Raw genomic sequence first — 21,412 nt, 5'->3', positions numbered from 1 at the left:
AATGTGCGGGTGCGTTGCGGGAACACCAGCGATTTTTCCGCGCGAGTGCAAAACATTGTAATGCATTTTGCACTCGCGTGAGAAAAATCACGCATGTTTGGTACCCAAACCCGAACTTCTTCACAGAAGTTCGGGCTCGGGTTAGGTGTTCTGTAGATTGTATTATTTTCCCTTATAACATGGTTATAAGGGAAAATAATAGCATTCTGAATACAGAATGCTTAGTAGGTGATCAATTGAGGGTTAAAAAAAAAATAAAAAAATTAACTCACCTTCTCCTCTTGTTCGCGTAGTTCCCGGTCTCTTCTTTACTTCTTTAATGATGAGCTGTGGGCTAAAGGACCTTTTCTTGACGTCAGATCACATGCTCCAATCACATGGTACATCACCGTGGTGATGGACCATGTGATTGGAGCATGTGATCTGACGTCACCACAGGTCCTAGCCGGTATTTTCATCTTTTAAGAAGTAAAGAAGAGACCGGGAACTACGCGAACAAGAGAAGGTGAGTTAATTTTTTTTTTAACCCTCAATTGATCACCTACTAAGCATTCTGTATTCAGAATGCTATTATTTTCCCTTATAACCATGTTATAAGGGAAAATAATACAGTGAATAGACTGTCACCTAGCAACCATGCGTGAAAATCGCACCGCATCCGCACTTGCTTGCGATTTTCACGCAACCCCATTCACTGCTATGGGGCCTGCGTTGCGTGAAAAACGCAGAATATAGAGCATGCTGCGATTTTCACGCAACGCATAAGTGATGTGTGAAAATCACCGCTCATCTGAACAGCCCCATAGAAATGAATGGGTCGGTATTCAGTGCGGGTGCAATGCGTTCACCTACCGCATCGCATCAGCGCGGAATACTCGCCCGTGTGAAAGGGGCCTTATAGACCTATATAGTCTACAATTGGCGCAAGGACACAGGTGTCCCAGGCCTGCCCTGCAGACAGAGAATTGGAACATATTAATGGGGGCACTATAGGGGTCATTACGAGGGGCAGTCCTGGCGCCGTGCTGTGGCCCACATCTCACCCCGCAAGCTCCCTGCCCCATATAGTAATTAGAGACTACTGGCAGAGGACAGAATGTGGTCATCCCAGAGGGACAGCTTCTCGGACAGTATTTTGTGCTGCAATATGGTATGGCCTACTTGTGTTGGCCTGTATTCTGTCAATTTGGACCCGCGTACAACATGGGGGCCACTTTAAATTCCCAGTCTGCCCCTCTCTACATCAGTGCAGCAGCAACACTGTCGCGCATTAATCGGATTGTCTAAAGGGGGCGTGTCCTCTGGCTTAGGGTGGGTTCACATCTGCGTTCTGGATTCTGTTATGGCTTTCCATTATAACGGAATCCATAAGACGGAGGACAAAACGGAAGCCTTTAAAAGAGGCATTCCATTTTGATCCTCCATGATACAAGTCTATGGGCAGCAGAACGGATCCGTCCTGCTTTCCATTATGCAGGAGTGTAGTCCTGCATAACGGAAACGGGACGGATCTGTTTTGTTGCCCATAGACTTGTATTATGACGGAATGCAAAGCGGAAGCCTTTAAAAGGCGTTCCATTGTGCTTTCCGTCACAATAGAAGTCTATGGGAATCATAACGGATCCGTCCAGTTTCAGTTATGCAGAACGGAGAAAAGGGTCCTGTCGACAGGACTTTTTTTTCCGTCTTGCATAACGGGAGCCCACCCTTAATCAAATATCCGTATAGGGAATCGGAGCTACAATTTGCGGCTACAGAACTACAAACTTACCAGTGTAGATAATATCCAGGATAAGAGTGCTGCTGTGCTCACCGCGCAGGGAGGGCGCGCACAGTGTGCTCACCGCGCAGGGAGGGCGCGCGCGCTGTGCTCACCGCGCAGGGAGGGCGCGCGCGCTGTGCTCACCACGCAGGGAGGGCGCGCACAGTGTGCTCACCACGCAGGGAGGGCGCGCACAGTGTGCTCACTGTGCTCACAAACTCATGCTTAAAAATCGGTGCTTGCCGGCGGCAGATCGTGCTGTCTAATACTTGTCTGCCGCCGGCACACCACTAGACAGTATGGGGATGAGGGATGGCATAGTGATTGCTGTATGTAATAGCATCCATCTCCTCCGCTAGCTAGCAAGCGATTGCCGAGAGGGGAACGCTTCCCTCCCAACAATCGATTGCTGAATTGCGCCCCTTTTCTCCCCCCACTCCAATAGCAGCTGCTATAGGAATAACAAATAGGAACGCTGATGACTGAGGCGCCATGTTCAGTCTGCTGTAATGCACTGCACTCTGATGCTTTACATTATGGGAGTAGTAGTACCAACACCAGGCTTCATACAGCAGATTGCCATGCCATTGTGGGAAACAATCTCCACACATCCACAAAACCAGCAGGTGGCAGCAGTGAGATATGACCCCCTGAATCCCGAGAGCTAAAAAGAAACTTGCAAACTTGTGAACGCAGCTCTGGATGTGACTGGAGTGGAGGAATCTGTAGATTTAGCCTGCAAGTTGCTGACCAAAAGCTTTAATAACTGAATGAGACTCTGGGTCCCTGAGAGCGCACACACACACACGGAGCCAACAGACGGGGCCAGATATTTAGAATCATTTTATTGTTAGTACAGGAAGGCTCATATAGAAGACTTAAAGCTTTACAAAAAATATATATATAACAAAACAAAAAAAAGAAAGAAAGAAAAAAATAACATACCCTATGCATTCCCCAGACAGTCACCAGGAAAAATGAGAATCGGGGGCAGAAGTCGGGGGGAGGAAGGGGGCAAGGGATCCCGTGATGAAAAAAAGTCTCTTCTTCCACCCTCCGGAACAGATCCATCTATTCTCCGATAGGAGGTAACCATTTCTGGCGCTGCGGAGGGTGCAGCGGGATGTGCAGTATATAACCGGGTGACACGGGGGCTGGGCAGTTAGCACAAAATTGGGGGAGAGGGCAGGGAAGGCTGGAGTAACGAGCCCCAGACTATGACGGGTTCATACAGCTTTATTTGACAGGAGCAGACTGTGCTGAATGGCTATGTAAGTGATGCAGACAGAGACGGGGGCGACAAACAGACGGGGAGGGGGCAAAAAAGAAAGAAAACAGAAATAAGGTGGGGGTTCCTGACTGATGGGGACCGGGGGAGACATTATTAGAAATGAAAAGGGAGGGGGACGGGATAACATTTAACTTTGCTGCTTTCTCTTCAGAGCCTCCACTAAGTCGTTCTTCAAAGCCTCCTGTTTCGATTTGTCTGCAAATGTCTGGACAGACCTGTAGGGGGCGAGAGAGGGAGAGAATGAGACACCATAAAACCAGCCTCATTGGCTCTACCACAGATGATGGGAGTCTTGGGCCAAGTGGAGAGATTACGGCAGGTGCCTGAAATGTCCATTGATTTTTTTTTTCTGGAGAGGCCTTCACCCAGGGAGACCGTGCCCCTGTGCCAAGCGGCATGACTGGGCATCATTAGCCCTACGGCATTTAGGGCCAACGCTCCTCCTGTCACATAGTAGGTGGGAAAGAAACAGGAGTAATGTGAAATTATTAATCCTTGTTAACCCAAAGCATTTGTGTCATTTTGCTTCTACTAAGCGCGAAATAAATCAGCGGTCCTGGCGACTTTACATGCAGCTGACTGACATTGTGCCATTCATTATGACCGCAGGGTAGAGACCACATGAAACCATCTCGTTCTGTATAATATTTGGTTGTTGATGGTTTACAGCGGTCTCTCTGCAGCCTCTGGGGGGGCGCTGTCAGGTATATCGGTCTCTGCACCTGGCTGCCGTCACGTTGTTACTGGTTTAGTAAGGGGGCAGAAAACCAGAAGCCTATGAAATGGTGGTGAGCGTGATGATAATGATCCCTGCCCGACTGTGCTGTATAATGGTGGCCAGCAGAGGGCAGCACACGGTCCATTCCATCGCCCGTTATGGCGGCTCTAAGACAAGAGCTTGGCCAAAGATATTCATGGAAGGGTTTCTTTACAGGTGGCTTTTAGGTTAGGTTCACACGTGACTGGATTTGCCGTTGTGGATTTCCGTGCGGTAAACCAGCAGCGTTGTTCCGTACCAGCCACGTGGATGAGATTTTCAGAAATCTCAAATCACAGGCTGTGTGCAAGGACCGAAGCGTAAACTGACCTGCGGTGCCGATTTCCGGATGTCGATTTACGCTGCAGATCATCCCATATCTTACACGTGGATTTTGTTGCTTTTATTGCTGCAGAACCGAGGCAATAACCGCGGCAGCCTTTCCACTGTATTTTCCGTCAGGTGTGGACATAACCTTAGGATGGGGCCCGGACAACGTCAACCATTTTTTATTTATTTTTTGGCAGAAATGGGAGCATTAAACCTCTTGCTGCTGTCAGTGACCCAGCTGAAAGCCTTTAGAGACGTTATGCTTCTCACAGCTGAGAATTTGTCGCAATTGCATCTCAATCCTTTAGTATACCAGTATACCCCTTCAACTCATCGGGGACTGCATCAGGTCTGTACTGGGGTTTTGGCTTCTGATTGTAAACTTCTAGTACTTCCATTCACTGACAGAAGTCAGAGGTATTGAAAACAGTGAAGAATGGAAACGTCAGTACATCAGAAAATTGCTGAAACTTCCCATTATACGTTAGAGCACCCTTTGTACGCCCTAATTTATTTTAATGTGTCCGATATAAAGCATCGCGCTGGGAGATCATTCACTACAGTAACCAGGATCTATACCCTATCAGCCCCTCCCCCGTTGATGTCTGCCCCCATGTGCAGCTCTCACCCCACACACTTCAGGTTGTTAGATTACATGCATCTCAGTAACTCCACAACAGGATTAGTCACACCATGCAGGCAACATTATAGCAGCGTCTATCAACGGGCAGTCAGTGCCCATCGCCTGCCAGGAAGCCAGCGCAGCGGGCACAGGAAGCTGCAAACAACTAATGCTAACCCTTTTACGAAGTAAGGTGGTGGCGGCTCCACGCTGCATGATCTCATGACATGCACAACTCGTCTGTGCTGAAAGAGCTGCCCACTGCCATGCAGTACGCAGCGCCTTTCATGAGGGCATTCTCCCCTGGCACACCATGCGGACACCACCGGCCTGTTTCAGCGGTGATGGCGGAGGACGGACAGTGGGTACCTGGACTAGTTATCTGGCTGCAGGTAGATCTGGCGTTGTGTCAGCACCTGAGACAGCTCCCTCTGGAGTTGCCTAAATTTAACGTTGTCGGGTATTGCATCTATTGATCTACAGAATCCGGCAGGAGGAGAAAGAAGCAAGAAGCTGGAATGAGACTGTGGAAAAACATGGAGGAGAAGAGGACAAGGTGCAGGAGGGGGAGCGGCGAGCGGCACGAGGGGGAGCGGCGAGCGGCACGAGGAAGAGCGGCGAGCGGCGAGCGGCACGAGGAAGAGCGGCGCGAGGAAGAGCGGCGCGAGGAAGAGCGGCGCGAGGGGGAGCGGCGAGCGGCACGAGGGGGAGCGGCGAGCGGCACGAGGGGGAGCGGCGAGCGGCACGAGGGGGAGCGGCGAGCGGCACGAGGGGGAGCGGCGAGCGGCACGAGGGGGAGCGGCGAGCGGCACGAGGGGGAGCGGCGAGCGGCACGAGGGGGAGCGGCGAGCGGCACGAGGGGGAGCGGCGAGCGGCACGAGGGGGAGCGGCGAGCGGCACGAGGGGGAGCGGCGAGCGGCACGAGGGGGAGCGGCGAGCGGCACGAGGGGGAGCGGCGAGCGGCACGAGGGGGAGCGGCGAGCGGCACGAGGGGAGCGGCGAGCGGCACGAGGGGGAGCGGCGAGCGGCACGAGGGGGAGCGGCGAGCGGCACGAGGGGGAGCGGCGAGCGGCACGAGGGGGAGAAGAAAGGGACAATGTGTACAGGGATGAAGTATGAAGATTGACCTGCGGCTGGGGAGCAATTGGACCATGAGCAGCACAATCTCTTACCTGAGCCCGTTGACTATGTCCTTGGTTTTCCCGAAGTAAATTTCATTGAGCGTGCTCCTGATTTTGTTCTCCATGTCCTGAAGTGAAAAAACAAAGATTACTGTATTGCTGAAGAAGGAGAGACAGAGCCCAAACCCGCAGAGAAGTCTGATAGGGCAAGAGTCACCGAAACAAACAAGACGCTGTAACAGAGGGACCTGGGCGCAGTAGATTACTTACTACAGGGGCCACCAGCAGCTCCACAGCTGGACGTATGGCCGGGAGGACTGCAAATGCTAAAATATAAAAGGGTATTTCTGCATTCCTCTGGCTGCTGTGAATTACTGGGAACACGCTTGTTTTCTGACAGGGCAGGCTCAAACAGATAATGCATATCTAGTGCATGCTTCATAAAAGATAATGGTAGAGAGCCCCCTCATCGGTTAGAAATCAGTCTGCCATTTCTGGGCACTTACCTCTACCAGCCGCCCAATATTTGCTATGTGCGGAGAGGAGTCGCTCACAGTCTCGTCCTTCTCCATCTGAAAGAGACAGATCTCAGTGAAAAATGGAAACAAAAAATGTGTATAACTCTCCGAACCTTCCGAGAACTATAGCTTTGCCATTTTTCAGTCGCCATAGCCCTGTGGAGGACGAGTTATTCATAAAACTACCCTTTCCCTGTAATATACTGAGAAACTGTAAAATAAATTATTTTGGGGACAGAATAGGGAAAAAAAAAAAAAAAAACCACAAACCATTGTTTTTTATGTTCTGCTTTCAGAACGATCATTGTGCGATAATAATGACATAATAACTTCATTCTGCGGGTTAGTGCGATCACCGCCGCACCAAGTTCATATCGTTTTATTTGGTTTTACTACTTTAAAAAAAAAAAAAAAAAAGGTTTTACAATTGCTCAGTCACATTCTGAGGCCCAGAAATGATTTATTTTTCTATTGACTGCGCTTGTTTTCTCGCGAGGCGAGCTGTAGTTTTTTTTACATATAGCTTTTTGGGGTACATATGACTTTTTAATAATTTTCTATTCCATTTCTTGCAGAGGTGAAATGATCAAAAAACAGCAATTCTGAAGTTAGATTTTTTTTTATAGCATTCACTTTTTAATAGTTTAGATATTTTCAGCAATTCAAGTTATGTTGTTTTTTTTTACAAAATACACTGCTCAAAAAAATAAAGGGAACACAAAAATAACACATCCTAGATCTGAATTAATTAAATATTCTTCTGAAATACTTTGTTCTTTACATAGTTGAATGTGCTGACAACAATCACACAAAAATAAAAAAATGGAAATCAAATTTTTCAACCCATGGAGGTCTGGATTTGGAGTCACACTCAAAATTAAAGTGGAAAAACACACTACAGGCTGATCCAACTTTGATGTAATGTCCTTAAAACAAGTCAAAATGAGGCTCAGTAGTGTGTGTGGCCTCCACGTGCCTGTATGACCTCCCTACAACGCATGTGCATGCTCCTGATGAGGTGGCGGACGGTCTCCTGAGGGATCTCCTCCCAGACCTGGACTAAAGCATCTGCCAACTCCTGGACAGTCTGTGGTGCAACGTGACGTTGGTGGATAGAGCGAGACATGATGTCCCAGATGTGCTCAATAGGATTCAGGTCTGGGGAACGGGCGGGCCAGTCCATAGCATCAATGCCTTCGTCTTGCAAGAACTGCTGACACACTCCAGCCACATGAGGTCTAGCATTGTCTTGCATTAGGAGGAACCCAGGGCCAACCGCACCAGCATATGGTCTCACAAGGGGTCTGAGGATCTCATCTCGGTCCCTAATGGCAGTCAGGCTACCTCTGGCGAGCACATGGAGGGCTGTGCGGCCCTCCAAAGAAATGCCACCCCACACCATTACTGACCCAATGCCAAACCGGTCATGCTGGAGGATGTTGCAGGCAGCAGAACGTTCTCCACGGCGTCTCCAGACGCTGTCACATGTGCTCAGTGTGAACCTGCTTTCATCTGTGAAGAGCACAGGGCGCCAGTGGCGAATTTGCCAATCTTGGCGTTCTCTGGCAAATGCCAAACGTCCTGCACGGTGTTGGGCTGTAAGCACAACCCCCACCTGTGGACGTCGGGCCCTCATAGAGTCTGTTTCTGACCGGTTGAGCAGACACATGCACATTTGTGGCCTGCTGGAGGTCATTTTGCAGGGCTCTGGCAGTGCTCCTCCTTGCACAAAGGTGGAGGTAGCGGTCCTGCTGCTGGGTTGTTGCCCTCCTACGGCCTCCTCCACGTCTCCTGATGTACTGGCCTGTCTCCTGGTAGCGCCTCCATGCTCTGGACACTACGCTGACAGACACACCAAACCTTCTTGCCACAGCTCGCATTGATGTGCCATCCTGGATAAGCTGCACTACCTGAGCCACTTGTGTCGGTTGTAGACTCCGTCTCATGCTACCACTAGAGTGAAAGCACCGCCAGCATTCAAAAGTGACCAAAACATCAGCCAGGAAGCATAGGAACTGAGAAGTGGTCTGTGGTCACCACCTGCAGAACCACTCCTTTATTGGGGGTGTCTTGCTAATTGCCTATAATTTCCACCTGTTGTCTATCCCATTTGCACAACAGCATGTGAAATTGATTGTCACTCAGTGTTGCTTCCTAAGTGGACAGTTTGATTTCACAGAAGTGTGATTGACTTGGAGTTACATTGTGTTGTTTAAGTGTTCCCTTTATTTTTTTGAGCAGTGTATATACAAAATATATACAGTTACAAGAAAAAAGTATGTGAACCCTTTGGAATTATATGGATTTCTGCACAAATTGGTCAAAAAATGTGATCTGATCTCCATCTAAGTCACAACAATAGACAATCACAGTCTGCTTAAACTAATAACACAAAGAATTAAATGTTACCATGTTTTTATTGAACACACCATGTAAACATTCACAGTGCAGGTGGAAAAAGTATGTGAACCCTTGGATTTAATAACTGGTTGAACCTCCTTTGGCAGCAATAACTTCAACCAAACGTTTCCTGTAGTTGCAGATCAGACGTGCACAACGGTCAGGAGTAATTCTTGACCATTCCTCTTTACAGAACTGTTTCAGTTCAGCAATATTCTTGGGATGTCTGGTGTGAATCACTTTCTTGAGGTCATGCCACAGCATCTCAATCGGGTTGAGGTCAGGACTCTGACTGGGCCCCTCCAGAAGGGGTATTTTCTTCTGTTTAAGCCATTCTGTTGTTGATTTACTTCTATGCTTTTGGTCGTTGTCCTGTTGCAACACCCATCTTCTGTTGAGCTTCAGCTGGGGGACAGATGGCCTTAAGTTCTCCTGCAAAATGTCTTGATAAACTTGGGAATTCATTTTTCCTTCGATGATAGCAATCCGTCCAGGCCCTGACGCAGCAAAGCAGCCCCAAACCATGATGCCCCCACCACCATACTTCACAGTTGGGATGAGGTTTTGATGTTGGTGTGCTGTGCCTCTTTCTCCACACATAGTGTTGTGTGTTTCTTCCAAACAACTCAACTTTGGTTTCATCTGTCCACAGAATATTTTGCCAGTACTGCTGTGGAACATCCAGGTGCTCTTGTGCAAACTGTAAACGTGCAGCAATGTTTTTTTTGGACAGCAGTGGCTTCCTCTGTGGTATCCTCCCATGAAATCCATTCTTGTTTAGTGTTTTACGTATCGTAGATTCGCTAACAGGGATGTTAGCATATGCCAGAGACTTTTGTAAGTCTTTAGCTGACACTCTAGGATTCTTCTTCACCTCATTGAGCAGTCTGCGCTGTTCTCTTGCAGTCATCTTTACAGGACGGCCACTCCTAGGGAGAGTAGCAGCAGTGCTGAACTTTCTCCATTTATAGACAATTGGTCTTACCGTGGACTGATGAACAGCAAGGCTTTTGGAGATACTTTTATAACCCTTTCCAGCTTTATGCAAGACAACAATTCTTAATCGTAGGTCTTCTGGGAGCTCTTTTGTGCGAGGCATCATTCACATCAGGCAATGCTTCTTGTGAAAAGCAAACCCAGAACTGGTGTGTGTTTTTTATAGGGCAGGGCAGCTGTAACCAACACCTCCAATCTCATCTCATTGATTGGACTCCAGTTGGCTGACACCTCACTCCAATTAGCTCTTGGAGATGTCATTAGTCTAGGGGTTCACATACTTTTTCCACCTGCACTGTGAATGTTTACATGGTGCGTTCAATAAAAACATGGTAACATTTAATTCTTTGTGTGTTATTAGTTTAAGCAGACTGTGATTGTCTATTGTTGTGACTTAGATCAAGATCAGATCACATTTTATGACCAATTTGTGCAGAAATCCATATCATTCCAAAGGGTTCACATACTTTTTCTTGCAACTGTAATAATATATATATATATATACACATACATATATACACACACAAACACACATACATACTATGATAAATTTGAAAAAGTAGGTTACATTTTTAACATTTTAGGTTTTTTTGTTAGCTTTTTTTTTTACAAACTTTATTATGCTGGACTGGAACTTTCTCTACCAGGGTTTTACTGGAAGTGCTAATGGGGAAGGCATGGGGACCTTCAATAGGTGCCCAGCTGCCATGACAACTGCTCATCACCCCAAGACTGTTTTGTGGGGGTCCAAAAAGGACATGGAGGGAAACACCTCCATCAGTCTGCCCGCAGCTTCTTAAGGAGTTGGGAGGCTCAGAGTCCTCTCCAAACCAGGTCACAGTAGATGGGTGTCAGCTGTTTACCAACCTAGCACACCCCGTGTATGGAGCGAGCTCAGCTCCTGAGGTCCCCCTTGCGACCCATGATAAACAGTTACATCACAGGCCGTTAAGGGGTTAATATGAAGTCTGCTACTTTCAGACCTCACACTGCTGTGTAGCACAGGTTGGATGGGCGGAGCGGTGATTTCTGGTGCGGCCATGTCCATCCGCACATCATGGCGCGCGCTTACCTGCCGGGTGAGGCTTCCGCCCAGGTTCATTGTCCCAGACCCGCTCTTGTTCGTCTGCAGCCACAACATGACAGTAGAGGTCAGCTTATAATGAGCAGTGCGGCCGCTCGACTTCTCCTGCAAAAAGACACGTCGGTGATCAGGGTACACAGCGAGGAACATCCACAGGGTGCACGGTCATCTCAAGGTCACGGGGGAAGGGGGGGTCGTTACCTGCACTTCCACCACATGGATGGAGTCCCAGCATCCTTTGATCTTCTTTGAACCGTCTCCAGCTTTCTTGATAAGGATCACTCCGGCAAAACCGTGGTCCAGATCCCAGAGATAGACTGAGGAGACGCCACCTTCAAAATACCTGCGGGTGCGAAAGACAGGTTCAAACACACGCACGGAAAAAAAATCTGAATACAGAACATGAGTGACATGTAGGACGGTATGGTCTTCATTACGTATATACGTAAAGTCCATCTGTCAGCAGTTTTGTACCTCTGACACTGGCTGACCTGTTACTATGTGGGCACATAGGAACATGGGACCAACACAGATGCCTTCAGCTGCAAAGTGCACATGTAATAGGTCAGCCAGTGTCAGAGGTACAAAACTGCTGACAGATGCCCTTAATGTGAAACCCTGGTGACTGCCCCTATACACAGCACAAACCCTTCATGCCTGCAGCAGATGCAGCCAATGGTCGGGACTGCGGTGGAATATAACACCCAGTATCCGCAGCTCCTATATTAGGCACCTGAATCCTCTTTGCTGCAGATCGGCCCTGCGTGGAGTGACCTTTAAAGCTGTAATAAAGGGATGACTGGACCCTGGAGTGTGGGCGCGGCGCCTGCTCTCCCTCTGCAGACCTCGTCCTACCTACAAGAGCAGCTTTTAATCGCTTGGAACAACATGAAAGCAGCAGTGAGGGGGAGGGGCGGGGACGGCGGCGCAGGTTTGATGTGGTCGCCGCTGATGTTTTTACATAACAGCTTTTGTGGGTATTTGAGGAATGTGCTAAAACGATGTTTGAAACCGCACAAAGCCCCCGGAGAGAGGCAGGACCAGACCTAACAGCAACCACATGGCAGAGCCCACCCTGCGCAGCCTCAACCTATTCACTGCTGGTACGCCCCACTGCAGTGTCATTGTCCTGTACCCCGAGTGCCGGCGTGTCATTATCCCAGCGTGTCATTGTCCCGTACCCCGAGTGCCGGCGTGTCATTGTCCCGTACCCCGAGTGCCGGCGTGTCATTGTCCCGTACCCCATGTGTCGGCGTGTCATTGTCCCGTACCCCATGTGTCGGCGTGTCATTGTCCCGTACCCCATGTGTCGGCGTGTCATTGTCCCGTACCCCATGTGTCGGCGTGTCATTGTCCCGTACCCCATGTGTCAGTGTCATTGTCCCGTACCCCATGTGTCAGTGTCATTGTCCCGTACCCCATGTGTCAGCGTCATTATCCCGTACCCCATGTGTCAGCGTCATTATCCCGTACCCCATGTGTCAGCTTGTCATTATCCCGTACCCCATGTGTCAGCTTGTCATTATCCCGTACCCCATGTGTCAGCTTGTCATTATCCCGTACCCCATGTGTCAGCTTGTCATTATCCCGTACCCCATGTGTCAGCTTGTCATTATCCCGTACCCCATGTGTCAGCTTGTCATTATCCCGTACCCCATGTGTCAGCTTGTCATTATCCCGTACCCCATGTGTCAGCTTGTCATTATCCCGTACCCCATGTGTCAGCTTGTCATTATCCTGTACCCCATGTGTCATCTTGTCATTATCCTGTACCCCATGTGTCATCTTGTCATTATCCTGTACCCAATGTGTCATCTTGTCATTATCCTGTACCCCATGTGTCAGTTTCATTATCCCGTACCCCATGTGTCAGTGTCATTATCCCGTACCCCATGTGTCAGCTTGTCATTATCCCGTACCCCATGTGTCAGCTTGTCATTATCCTGTACGCCATGTGTCAGCTTGTCATTATCCTGTACCCCATGTGTCAGCTTGTCATTATCCTGTACCCCATGTGTCAGTGTCATTATCCTGTACCCCAAGTGTCAGCTTGTCATTATCCTGTACCCCAAGTGTCAGCTTGTCATTATCCTGTACCCCATGTGTCAGTATCCTGTACCCCATGTGTCAGCTTGTCATTATCCTGTACCCCATGTGTCAGCTTGTCATTATCCTGTACCCCATGTGTCAGCTTGTCATTATCCTGTACCCCATGTGTCAGCTTGTCATTATCCTGTACCCAGTGTCAGCTTGTCATTATCCTGTACCCCAAGTGTCAGCTTGTCATTATCCTGTACCCCAAGTGTCAGCTTGTCATTATCCTGTACCCCATGTGTCAGTATCCTATACCCCATGTGTCAGCTTGTCATTATCCTGTACCCCATGTGTCAGTGTCATTATCCTGTACCCAGTGTAAGCTTGTCATTATCCTGTACCCCAAGTGTCAGTGTCATTCTCCTGTCCATAATCCAGTCAGTGTCAGTTACCCAGTGGTCAACAGCCTGTCCTATCCAGCCCATGCCCAGAAAGCACACGCCCCAGAAGCCAGACAGTGGCAAGACTGGTTGGAAGTTGCAGCTATAACTCGCCTATTGTCTTTACTCTCCTAGCAGCACCTATTATGAACATCTATTACTAACCAAGGAATGATTGGTGCATCCCAATATGACGCCAGCGGGCTCCTATCAAGTACTAGCAATGAAATTCTATCTATGCTGCACAGGTGCAGGGCACCCGCCAGCTGGCACACCAAGGCCCTGGAGTCAGAGCATTGCCCGTGCCAGCTGCCTGGAGCCCAGCAAACATCTGCACAACCGAGCAAGACTGGTAGGCTGAAACCTGAGCAGCATGCCGTGTCCCCGACTCACACCAGCCGAATCCTCCGCTCTGTCTGAGCACTGTGCAGGCAAAGGCTACACCAGCACAAGGGGGATATAGCCTACCGGACCTCCTCCCACCAATGAAACCACCCACAGCAGATATAGTGAACGCACACCTATATTATTGTGCACACCACTGGTCATTATAGTGTACACTAATAAGATGCATAGTGAGAGCAGGAGAGATCAAGCTAGCCCCAAACAGCACAATCACCGAGTTACATCCTGTATTATATTCCGGAGCTGCACTCACTATTCTGCTGGTGCGGTCACTGTGTACATACATTACTTATCCTGTACTGATCCTGAGTTACATCCTGTAATTTACTCCAGAGCTGCACTCACTATTCTGCTGGTGCAGTCACTGTGTACATTACATTACTTATCCTGTACTGATCCTGAGTTACATCTGGTATTATACTCTAGAGCTGCACTCACTATTCTGTAGTTTCACAGCTGAAATCTTATTGTTCAGCGTCTGCACACAGCTTACCCTGAGAGGAGGTCTGTTTAAATCAGGCATGTAAAAGCTAGCTGCTCTCCCCCTGCACTAAGTTGTTAGGTGGGGTGCCAGATCACACACTTGCTGACTGTTTCCAGTATCAACCATTAGAAATATTAGAGCAGATAAAAAAAAATTCATCAGAAGAATTTTTTAACCAGAAATCTTAACTTTGCAATATAAATTGGTGACTGTCCTCATAGAAATGACCTTCTGGATAAAGGTGCAGCAGTGCCCCCGGCTGACTCCAGCCACGCTCTGAAGTGTGTCATGTAGGTAAAGCAGACGCAGCGTGAATCATGTATATGTCATGGGGGGGGGGGGGGGTCACGCTCCCCAAATCCCCTGCATTAATTCCCAGAGTCCAACTGCAGGTTGTGTTAGATCTCCACAGGAAACATGAAGAAGAATCCAAAATGTGGCCTAACCCCCGACCCTGTCCCCGGGGCCCAACACTCAGCCTCACACTCTGCCCAGGCAGCTGGAGAAACGCTTGTCGGATGTTCAGGGGGAGTGTGATGCGGCGACCGCCCTCATCGTTCAGAGCCATGACCTCATAATGACATCACGCTGTCTGCGCTGGGTCCAAGCCCATCGTTCCTGTGTTACCCTGGTGCTCGAGTCCCAAACAAAGGAATCTGGATTTAATCATCGTCCCACACACCGAGCTCCGCAGCTGCCCAGAACCCCCCCCTTCCCCCCTCCCCATCACACCCCCCGACAGAGAGAGAAGAGGGAGGGGGAACCTACAGGTCTCGGTACTGGTCAAAGGCGTTGTTGGCTTCCACCTCCAGCTTACGCAGACGGGCGGACGGCATGGCTCCATCTTCCAAGGGTGGGTCGTACTTATTGCTCCACGGTGACCTGTTGGTGGGGAAGAGGAGGAGCAATTAAAGGGGTTGTCCAGTTTTTTCTCAGAGATGGCATATCCCCAGAAGTCAGACACCCCACACCCCCGCCGATCAGCTGTTTGGGCGTAGCTCCGTTGTGAACTACACAGCTCCGTCACCATTGTAGAGGAGGAAGTCCGTTACTAAAGCGCTGCTCCCATGAGATAACCGCCCTCTGCTACAAGGCTGGTGGTGCAGTGTAGTTCTGATGCAGGAGCTACACCCAAATAGCTGATCAGGGGGTGCGTTGTGTCGGACCCCCTCACCGATCAGCTAGTGATGGCTTATGCTGAGCAAAGGCTCGACAACCCCTTTAAAAGGGCATCTGTCAGCAGTTTTGCACCTATGAAACTGGTTGACCTGTTACATTGCGCTTGGCAGATGAAGGCATCTGTGTTGGTCCCATGTATATATGTGCCCGCACTGTTGCAGAGAGTGCAGAGCCTCTAGGTGTAATGGTAACGCCCCCATTGCTCCTAGAGGCTCATTTGCTAATATAAAAACATTTTTCTGATCAATGCGGGCACATAGGAACATGGGACCAACACAGATGCCTTCAGCTGCCAAGTGCACATGTAACAGGTCAGCCAGTGTCATAGGGAGAAAACTGCTGACAGATGGACTTTAAAGGGGTTGTCTCATCATGGACAATGGGGGCATATTGCTAGGGAATGCCCCCACTGTCTTATAGGTGTGGGTCCCACCACAGGGACCCACACCTATATCGAGAAAGGGGCCCCGCAAATGGAGGGCACACTGCGCATGCGCAGCCACCCTCCATTCCCAAAAGAATGGGAGTGGGGGCCGCGCATGGGCGGTAAGCTCCTATTCACTTCTATGGGGAGCTGTCTTGGTGGTGAACGGACTTGAGTCCTCCAGCCACCACCTTGTGGGGCTCTGTTCTTGATAAAGGTATAAAGGTGCAAGTCCCAGCGGTGGGACCTGCACCTATAAGACAATGGGGGCATATCCTAGTGATATGTCCCCATTGTCCATGATGAGACAACCCCTTTAAAGGAGAGTGTGAGGTGATGCAGCAGATCATTACACCTACTGGCCCACAGTATCCGGACTTACCTGTAGGAGTCGCCATCTCTGTTGTAATCACACAGCAGGTAGTCTTTGCCCACCACTTTATCCCGAGCGATCTTCAGGGGCTGGTCGACTGAGGACAGGAGATCTTCACAGAGACTGGGTACCTGTGCAAAAACAAGACTGCTCAGTGACACTTTGCAGCAGGCAGTAAATGGAGAACAAGCACCTAGAACTGGACGCACCTAGAACTGTGATTATCACTAGGAATCTAATTTGCAGCAAAGCGGTAAAGTGAGACTAAGCAATGTATATACAGCTACAACCACTTAACTTGAGGAGCCATGTGGAGTAAACTCTCTTAAAGGTGCAGGGGACGCCCTTAAAGTGACGGCTGCTTGTCTTATTTTCACTTTAGTGAGCAGAGACATCAAAGGCGGATGGCCCTCTGCCCGCCAGCTTCCTCCAGCTCCCAATAAAAGAGGAATGCTCAGCGATTAGTGAGCCCAGAGCCCACCGCTCACATTCCTCTGTTCTGCCTCCCGTCCCCGGCAGATGCCTAATTAGCTCAGCATGGGGGGACAGGGAGGGAGCTTAACCCTTCAATAACCACCAATATCAGGAATAATGTAACCAGTCAGTACAGGATAAGTAATGTATGTACACAGTGACTGCACCAGCAGAATAGTGAGTGCAGCTCTGGAGTATAATACAGGATGTAACTCAGGATCAGTACAGGATAAGTAATGTAATGTATGTACACAGTGACTGCACCAGCAGAATAGTGAGTGCAGCTCTGGAGTACAATACAGGATGTAACTCAGGATCAGTACAGGATAAGTAATGTATGTACACAGTGACTGCACCAGGAGAATAGTGAGTGCCGCTCTGGAGTATAATACAGGTTATAATGAGGATACTGTAAGGTACGTACACTGCGACTGCCAAACCAAAAACAATGGCCACTTTCACTATGGACTGCCTGTAATGCACCTGCCTGTAGGTTGGGAGGGGGGGGGGTCTCAGACTTGGGTGGGCTAAGAGCACGTACGGGTCATGTACGAGTTTGTGTGTGGAAAGATCGCCTATCAGCGCTGAAAGGATGGGTGGTAAAAGGTACGGAAATCTTTGGCTGAGGGGGGGGGGGGGGAACAATGAAACTTCAGAAAGTCTTCAGGGGACATTCAAAGACGTGAAAGACAAAGAGAAGACAAATTGAAAGAAGTTAATGAGATTCTGATCGCCGTGTGCGGAACAAGGTTTCTCTTGTCGTACCTGGAGCCGCGGCCCCCTCCCCGCATCACTCGGCCAGGTATCCGAACAAAACTTAATTAAACTTAACCACTTGCAAACAAACCGTACAAGACTGCGGCCATTGTCCGGGGAAGAAACCGGATACCTGCAGAGATGGGGAGCCAGGATACGGACCAAGAGGGAAATGAAAGCATCCAAGCGGTCACGGCTGACAGATGGGAAGTGGACAGGAGGCTCAGACACGGCTGCACAGATCTCCTTACAATGGAGCCCCTGAGGTTTCTTACAATCGCTCTCCTCCTACAGCATTTAGCACAGTAGTGATGTCGGAAGGAAACATGACAGGGGACAAAAGACCCCCCCTGACCACTAGGAGTGGGGACAAAAGAAGGAAATGCTGGAGAGACCGCGGGAAATGCAAGCAACGGACAGTCAACAGTGGAACAGCTGGTAGCCATAGGTAAAGTGAGAATACCAGGGGGAGGAGGGCGGCCGCGACCGGGGCCAAGGAGGAGGGCGGCCGCGACCGGGGCCAAGGAGGAGGGCGGCCGCGACCGGGGCCAAGGAGGAGGGCGGCCGCGACCGGGGCCAAGGAGGAGGGCGGCCGCGACCGGGGCCAAGGAGGAGGGCGGCCGCGACCGGGGCCAAGGAGGAGGGCGGCCGCAACCAAATATGGTCAGTGATTTATCCATAAAGATTTCTGTGAGGAATCCGTGTTTGGTCTGTGTGTCCGTTTTCTGCTCTCAGTTTGTCATCCGTGTGCCAGAGAGACTGCACAGCTGACAATTTTCAGAGCATCTGCTATAAAATGGTCTATGAAACACAGATGCAACACGGATGGTGTCCGTGTTTTTCACGGACCCATAGACTATAAGGGGCGTGATGGATCTGTAAACATAGACAAAAATAGGGCATGCTTTTGTGCTAAAACCACAGAGGCCTAAAGGTGGGAGGACATGACAAAGTAAAGGGGTAAAATGACAAGGTAAGGTGGTGGAAATGACCAGGTAATGGAGGATGGTGTGCACACTTATACGTATCTGAGTAAACGGTGAAGGTGAAGGAGGTGATCAGTAATGGCCACTGTTAACCGGGTACGGGTGGGTATAAGTAGATAACTTCGGGTTATTAATGGAGCACATATAGTCATACTGATACAGGGCTGGCATCAGCAGCAGGCGGCCCTGGGGTGGGAGGCACACAGTGATTTGGGTATGGCATATTAGGGCCTGCTGGGATTCTTTTGCCCTATGGCCCACACACCTGGAGATGGCCCTGCTTGCATAAGACTTGGATACACATAGGGGCACACTTATTAAGACCGGCGTTTTAGAAGCCGATATTAATAAAACCCTCCGCTGGCGGTGGATCCGCCAGAGTTATGTAGAGGCGCTGGCCTCTCCATAACTTTGGCACACCCAGCGCTGCTGCTAAATGTATGACCCCCATAGTATCAGGAGCAGATAAGCCTGTGTAAGCAATGAAGGGGCCATAGCACTTACTGGGGTGCTTCAACCCCTCCATTTTCAGATAAATGGTGTTCCAGGGGCCGTCTCCCCAATAATATAACATTGACGGCCTATCATACGGCTGCACATTGATGTTTGCCTAAAAATAAAAATAAATCCCTTTAAATATCATCACCATTGTTAAGGTTTATGATTAGGAGACCCTAAAAGCCTTGACAGCACCCCCTGACTGCTCCCCTGGGATAAAGGCCACAATCCGCAGCTTCATTAAACACGAATAAGCGCTCTGGTTGAAAACCTGTCTGTCTCGCTCCTGTCACGCTCTTGCCCCTGTGGTTCACAAGACGTGTGACTGACAGGACGGCTAATGTGATCTAATTATCAGCACTGGGAAGGTGATGGCGGCCGCCCCAGGAGGCTCCGCTAATGAAGGTGAACCGCCTGGGAACACCACGTGGAAGCCGCAGCTCCAGATTCCACTTGTTCTTTTGTCTACTGCTGAATGCTTCAGCTACAAAGCCCAGCCTGAAGGGGGCAGCAGAGAGCACACCCTCATAATGCAGGAGCCTACTGCTGGGGTGACGTCCCCAAGCAGCACAGTGAATAAGACTGCAAGAGCTGAAACAAGTAGGGAAGCCCGGCTAAAGATGGAGGACCGCAAAAGTATTGCGTCAGAAGTCCAGGGCCTTGTCCAAAGTCATGACACTAGACGGCTTGATAAACCTATGAGTAGAGGGTTTTACCAAGATAAGAGGAGCACAGGTCTCAACCAAATCTAGAAAGAGTGAGCCAGAAACCCTTAACCAAGGCTAGGACGGACACAGCAGGGGGCCTCAAGTAGACCCAGGAAGATGGAGAAGAGTGCTTTAAAAGGGGTTTTCCGGGCCTGTACCTAAAACAGCTAACCTGTGGAGATAACACACTTTGAGCAGTACTCATCCGTCCATTGCTCTGCTGACGCCACAATCCTGCTCGACTAGCAGTGGGCTCTTCCTCCGACACCCCCAACCAGCCATAATGTGGCTGAACGGGAAGCAAGAGAAGAACATCTGGTTCGGACATCAGAGGAAGACCCCACAGCCAGTCGGGTGGTCACATCATCGCAGCCAGGATCGCAGAATCGGTAAACAGATGGAAGGGTAACTGCATACTCTCCAGAGACAATCTCCAGCAACTTAGTCTTTCATTGGCTTTGCTCAGCTGTACAAGCACATGGAGTCCAGATACACAGGAGCTATTTGGGATCCATACTCTGTACAATCGGACAGCCAAGAAGAGTCAATTAAAGATAAAAGGTGCAAAGTGCTCATAGCAATTATTACATAGGTGTATACCCAGCGTACGTAGAGGCACTTATTATTGTATTTTACATTTAGTCATAAGACTATTGGCTGCCTACTCTTGACGTGCGCTTTTTTTAAAATTTTTAAATCTTATTTATAGTAAAAATTAACTTTTATTTTATTACATTTAATAATTAGTGAAAAACTTTTTGCTAGCCTACTTAAATTATATGTTTAAAACTTTCACTGGTGGGCCTGAGCAGTGCTGTACTAGATACATTGATCAACTGGTGGCCGTTTGACAATGATGACTGTGGCTTAATTCAGCTGGCTATTTGCCTCTTAATAAGCTGAATTGGATAACAGTATCCACTATTTTGCCACAGTTATTCACTACATTGTCAGCAGGCCGCCTGTTGTTGGTGCCTGTTGGCGCTGTATTGTGGCGTTATTAGTACTGCTGGTGCTGCGATAACTGCCTGCTGCCGGTTTTGTCTCCTAGATTGGTGCAGTTGACAGCACAGTCACTCGCTGTGCTGCCTTGTTGGCAACGCAGTCACCTGCTATACTATAGACTGGCTATTCTATAACAAGCACTCTCATAGTGGGTCCACTGTGTTTTAAAAGCTTAGACGCTGCCCCCCTTTTAAAAAAAAGCGCACGTCAAGAGTAGGCAGCCAATAGTCTTATGACTAAATGTAAAATACAAGTGCTCATAGCAGCACTTCATTCTTTTTAGAAGTTACATTTTAAATCAGAATTAGGGCAGGTGGAGCAGGCGGCCATCACCAGACCCGGGGCAGGTGGAGCAGGCGGCCATCACCAGACCCGGGGCAGGTGGAGCAGGCGGCCATCACCAGACCCGGGGCAGGTCGAGCAGGCGGCCATCACCAGACCCGGGGCAGGTCGAGCAGGCGGCCATCACCAGACCCGGGGCAGGTCGAGCAGGCGGCCATCACCAGACCCGGGGCAGGTCGAGCAGGCGGCCATCACCAGACCCGGGGCAGGTCGAGCAGGCGGCCATCACCAGACCCGGGGCAGGTCGAGCAGGCGGCCATCACCAGACCCGGGGCAGGTCGAGCAGGCGGCCATCACCAGACCCGGGGCAGGTCGAGCAGGCGGCCATCACCAGACCCGGGGCAGGTCGAGCAGGCGGCCATCACCAGACCCGGGGCAGGTCGAGCAGGCGGCCATCACCAGACCCGGGGCAGGTCGAGCAGGC

General features: G+C 49.7%; 1 protein-coding gene across 2 annotated transcripts in view; it reads right to left on the bottom strand.

Moving 5' to 3' along the window:
- Positions 1–2,587: 2,587 nt before the first annotated feature.
- The window catches only part of CAPZB (capping actin protein of muscle Z-line subunit beta), a 38,854-nt gene continuing 20,029 nt past the window's right edge, over positions 2,588–21,412 (bottom strand). Inside the window, exons 3-10 of one of the 2 annotated variants that reach the window (XM_040422649.1) lie at positions 16,230–16,351; positions 15,013–15,126; positions 11,083–11,224; positions 10,870–10,986; positions 6,390–6,455; positions 5,935–6,011; positions 5,132–5,239; positions 2,588–3,268 (exon numbers count right to left, since the gene is read on the bottom strand). In XM_040422649.1, the coding sequence (XP_040278583.1) occupies positions 5,137–5,239; positions 5,935–6,011; positions 6,390–6,455; positions 10,870–10,986; positions 11,083–11,224; positions 15,013–15,126; positions 16,230–16,351 (741 nt within the window). In that variant the 3' untranslated portion in view covers positions 2,588–3,268; positions 5,132–5,136. The remainder of the gene's footprint in view (positions 3,269–5,131; positions 5,240–5,934; positions 6,012–6,389; positions 6,456–10,869; positions 10,987–11,082; positions 11,225–15,012; positions 15,127–16,229; positions 16,352–21,412) is intronic. The other variant, XM_040422656.1, reaches the window with a different exon arrangement.

Source organism: Bufo bufo, chromosome 1, assembly GCF_905171765.1.
Source record: "Bufo bufo chromosome 1, aBufBuf1.1, whole genome shotgun sequence".
Lineage (NCBI taxonomy): Eukaryota > Metazoa > Chordata > Amphibia > Anura > Bufonidae > Bufo > Bufo bufo.
This window is presented reverse-complemented; position numbering and strand designations above follow the sequence as displayed.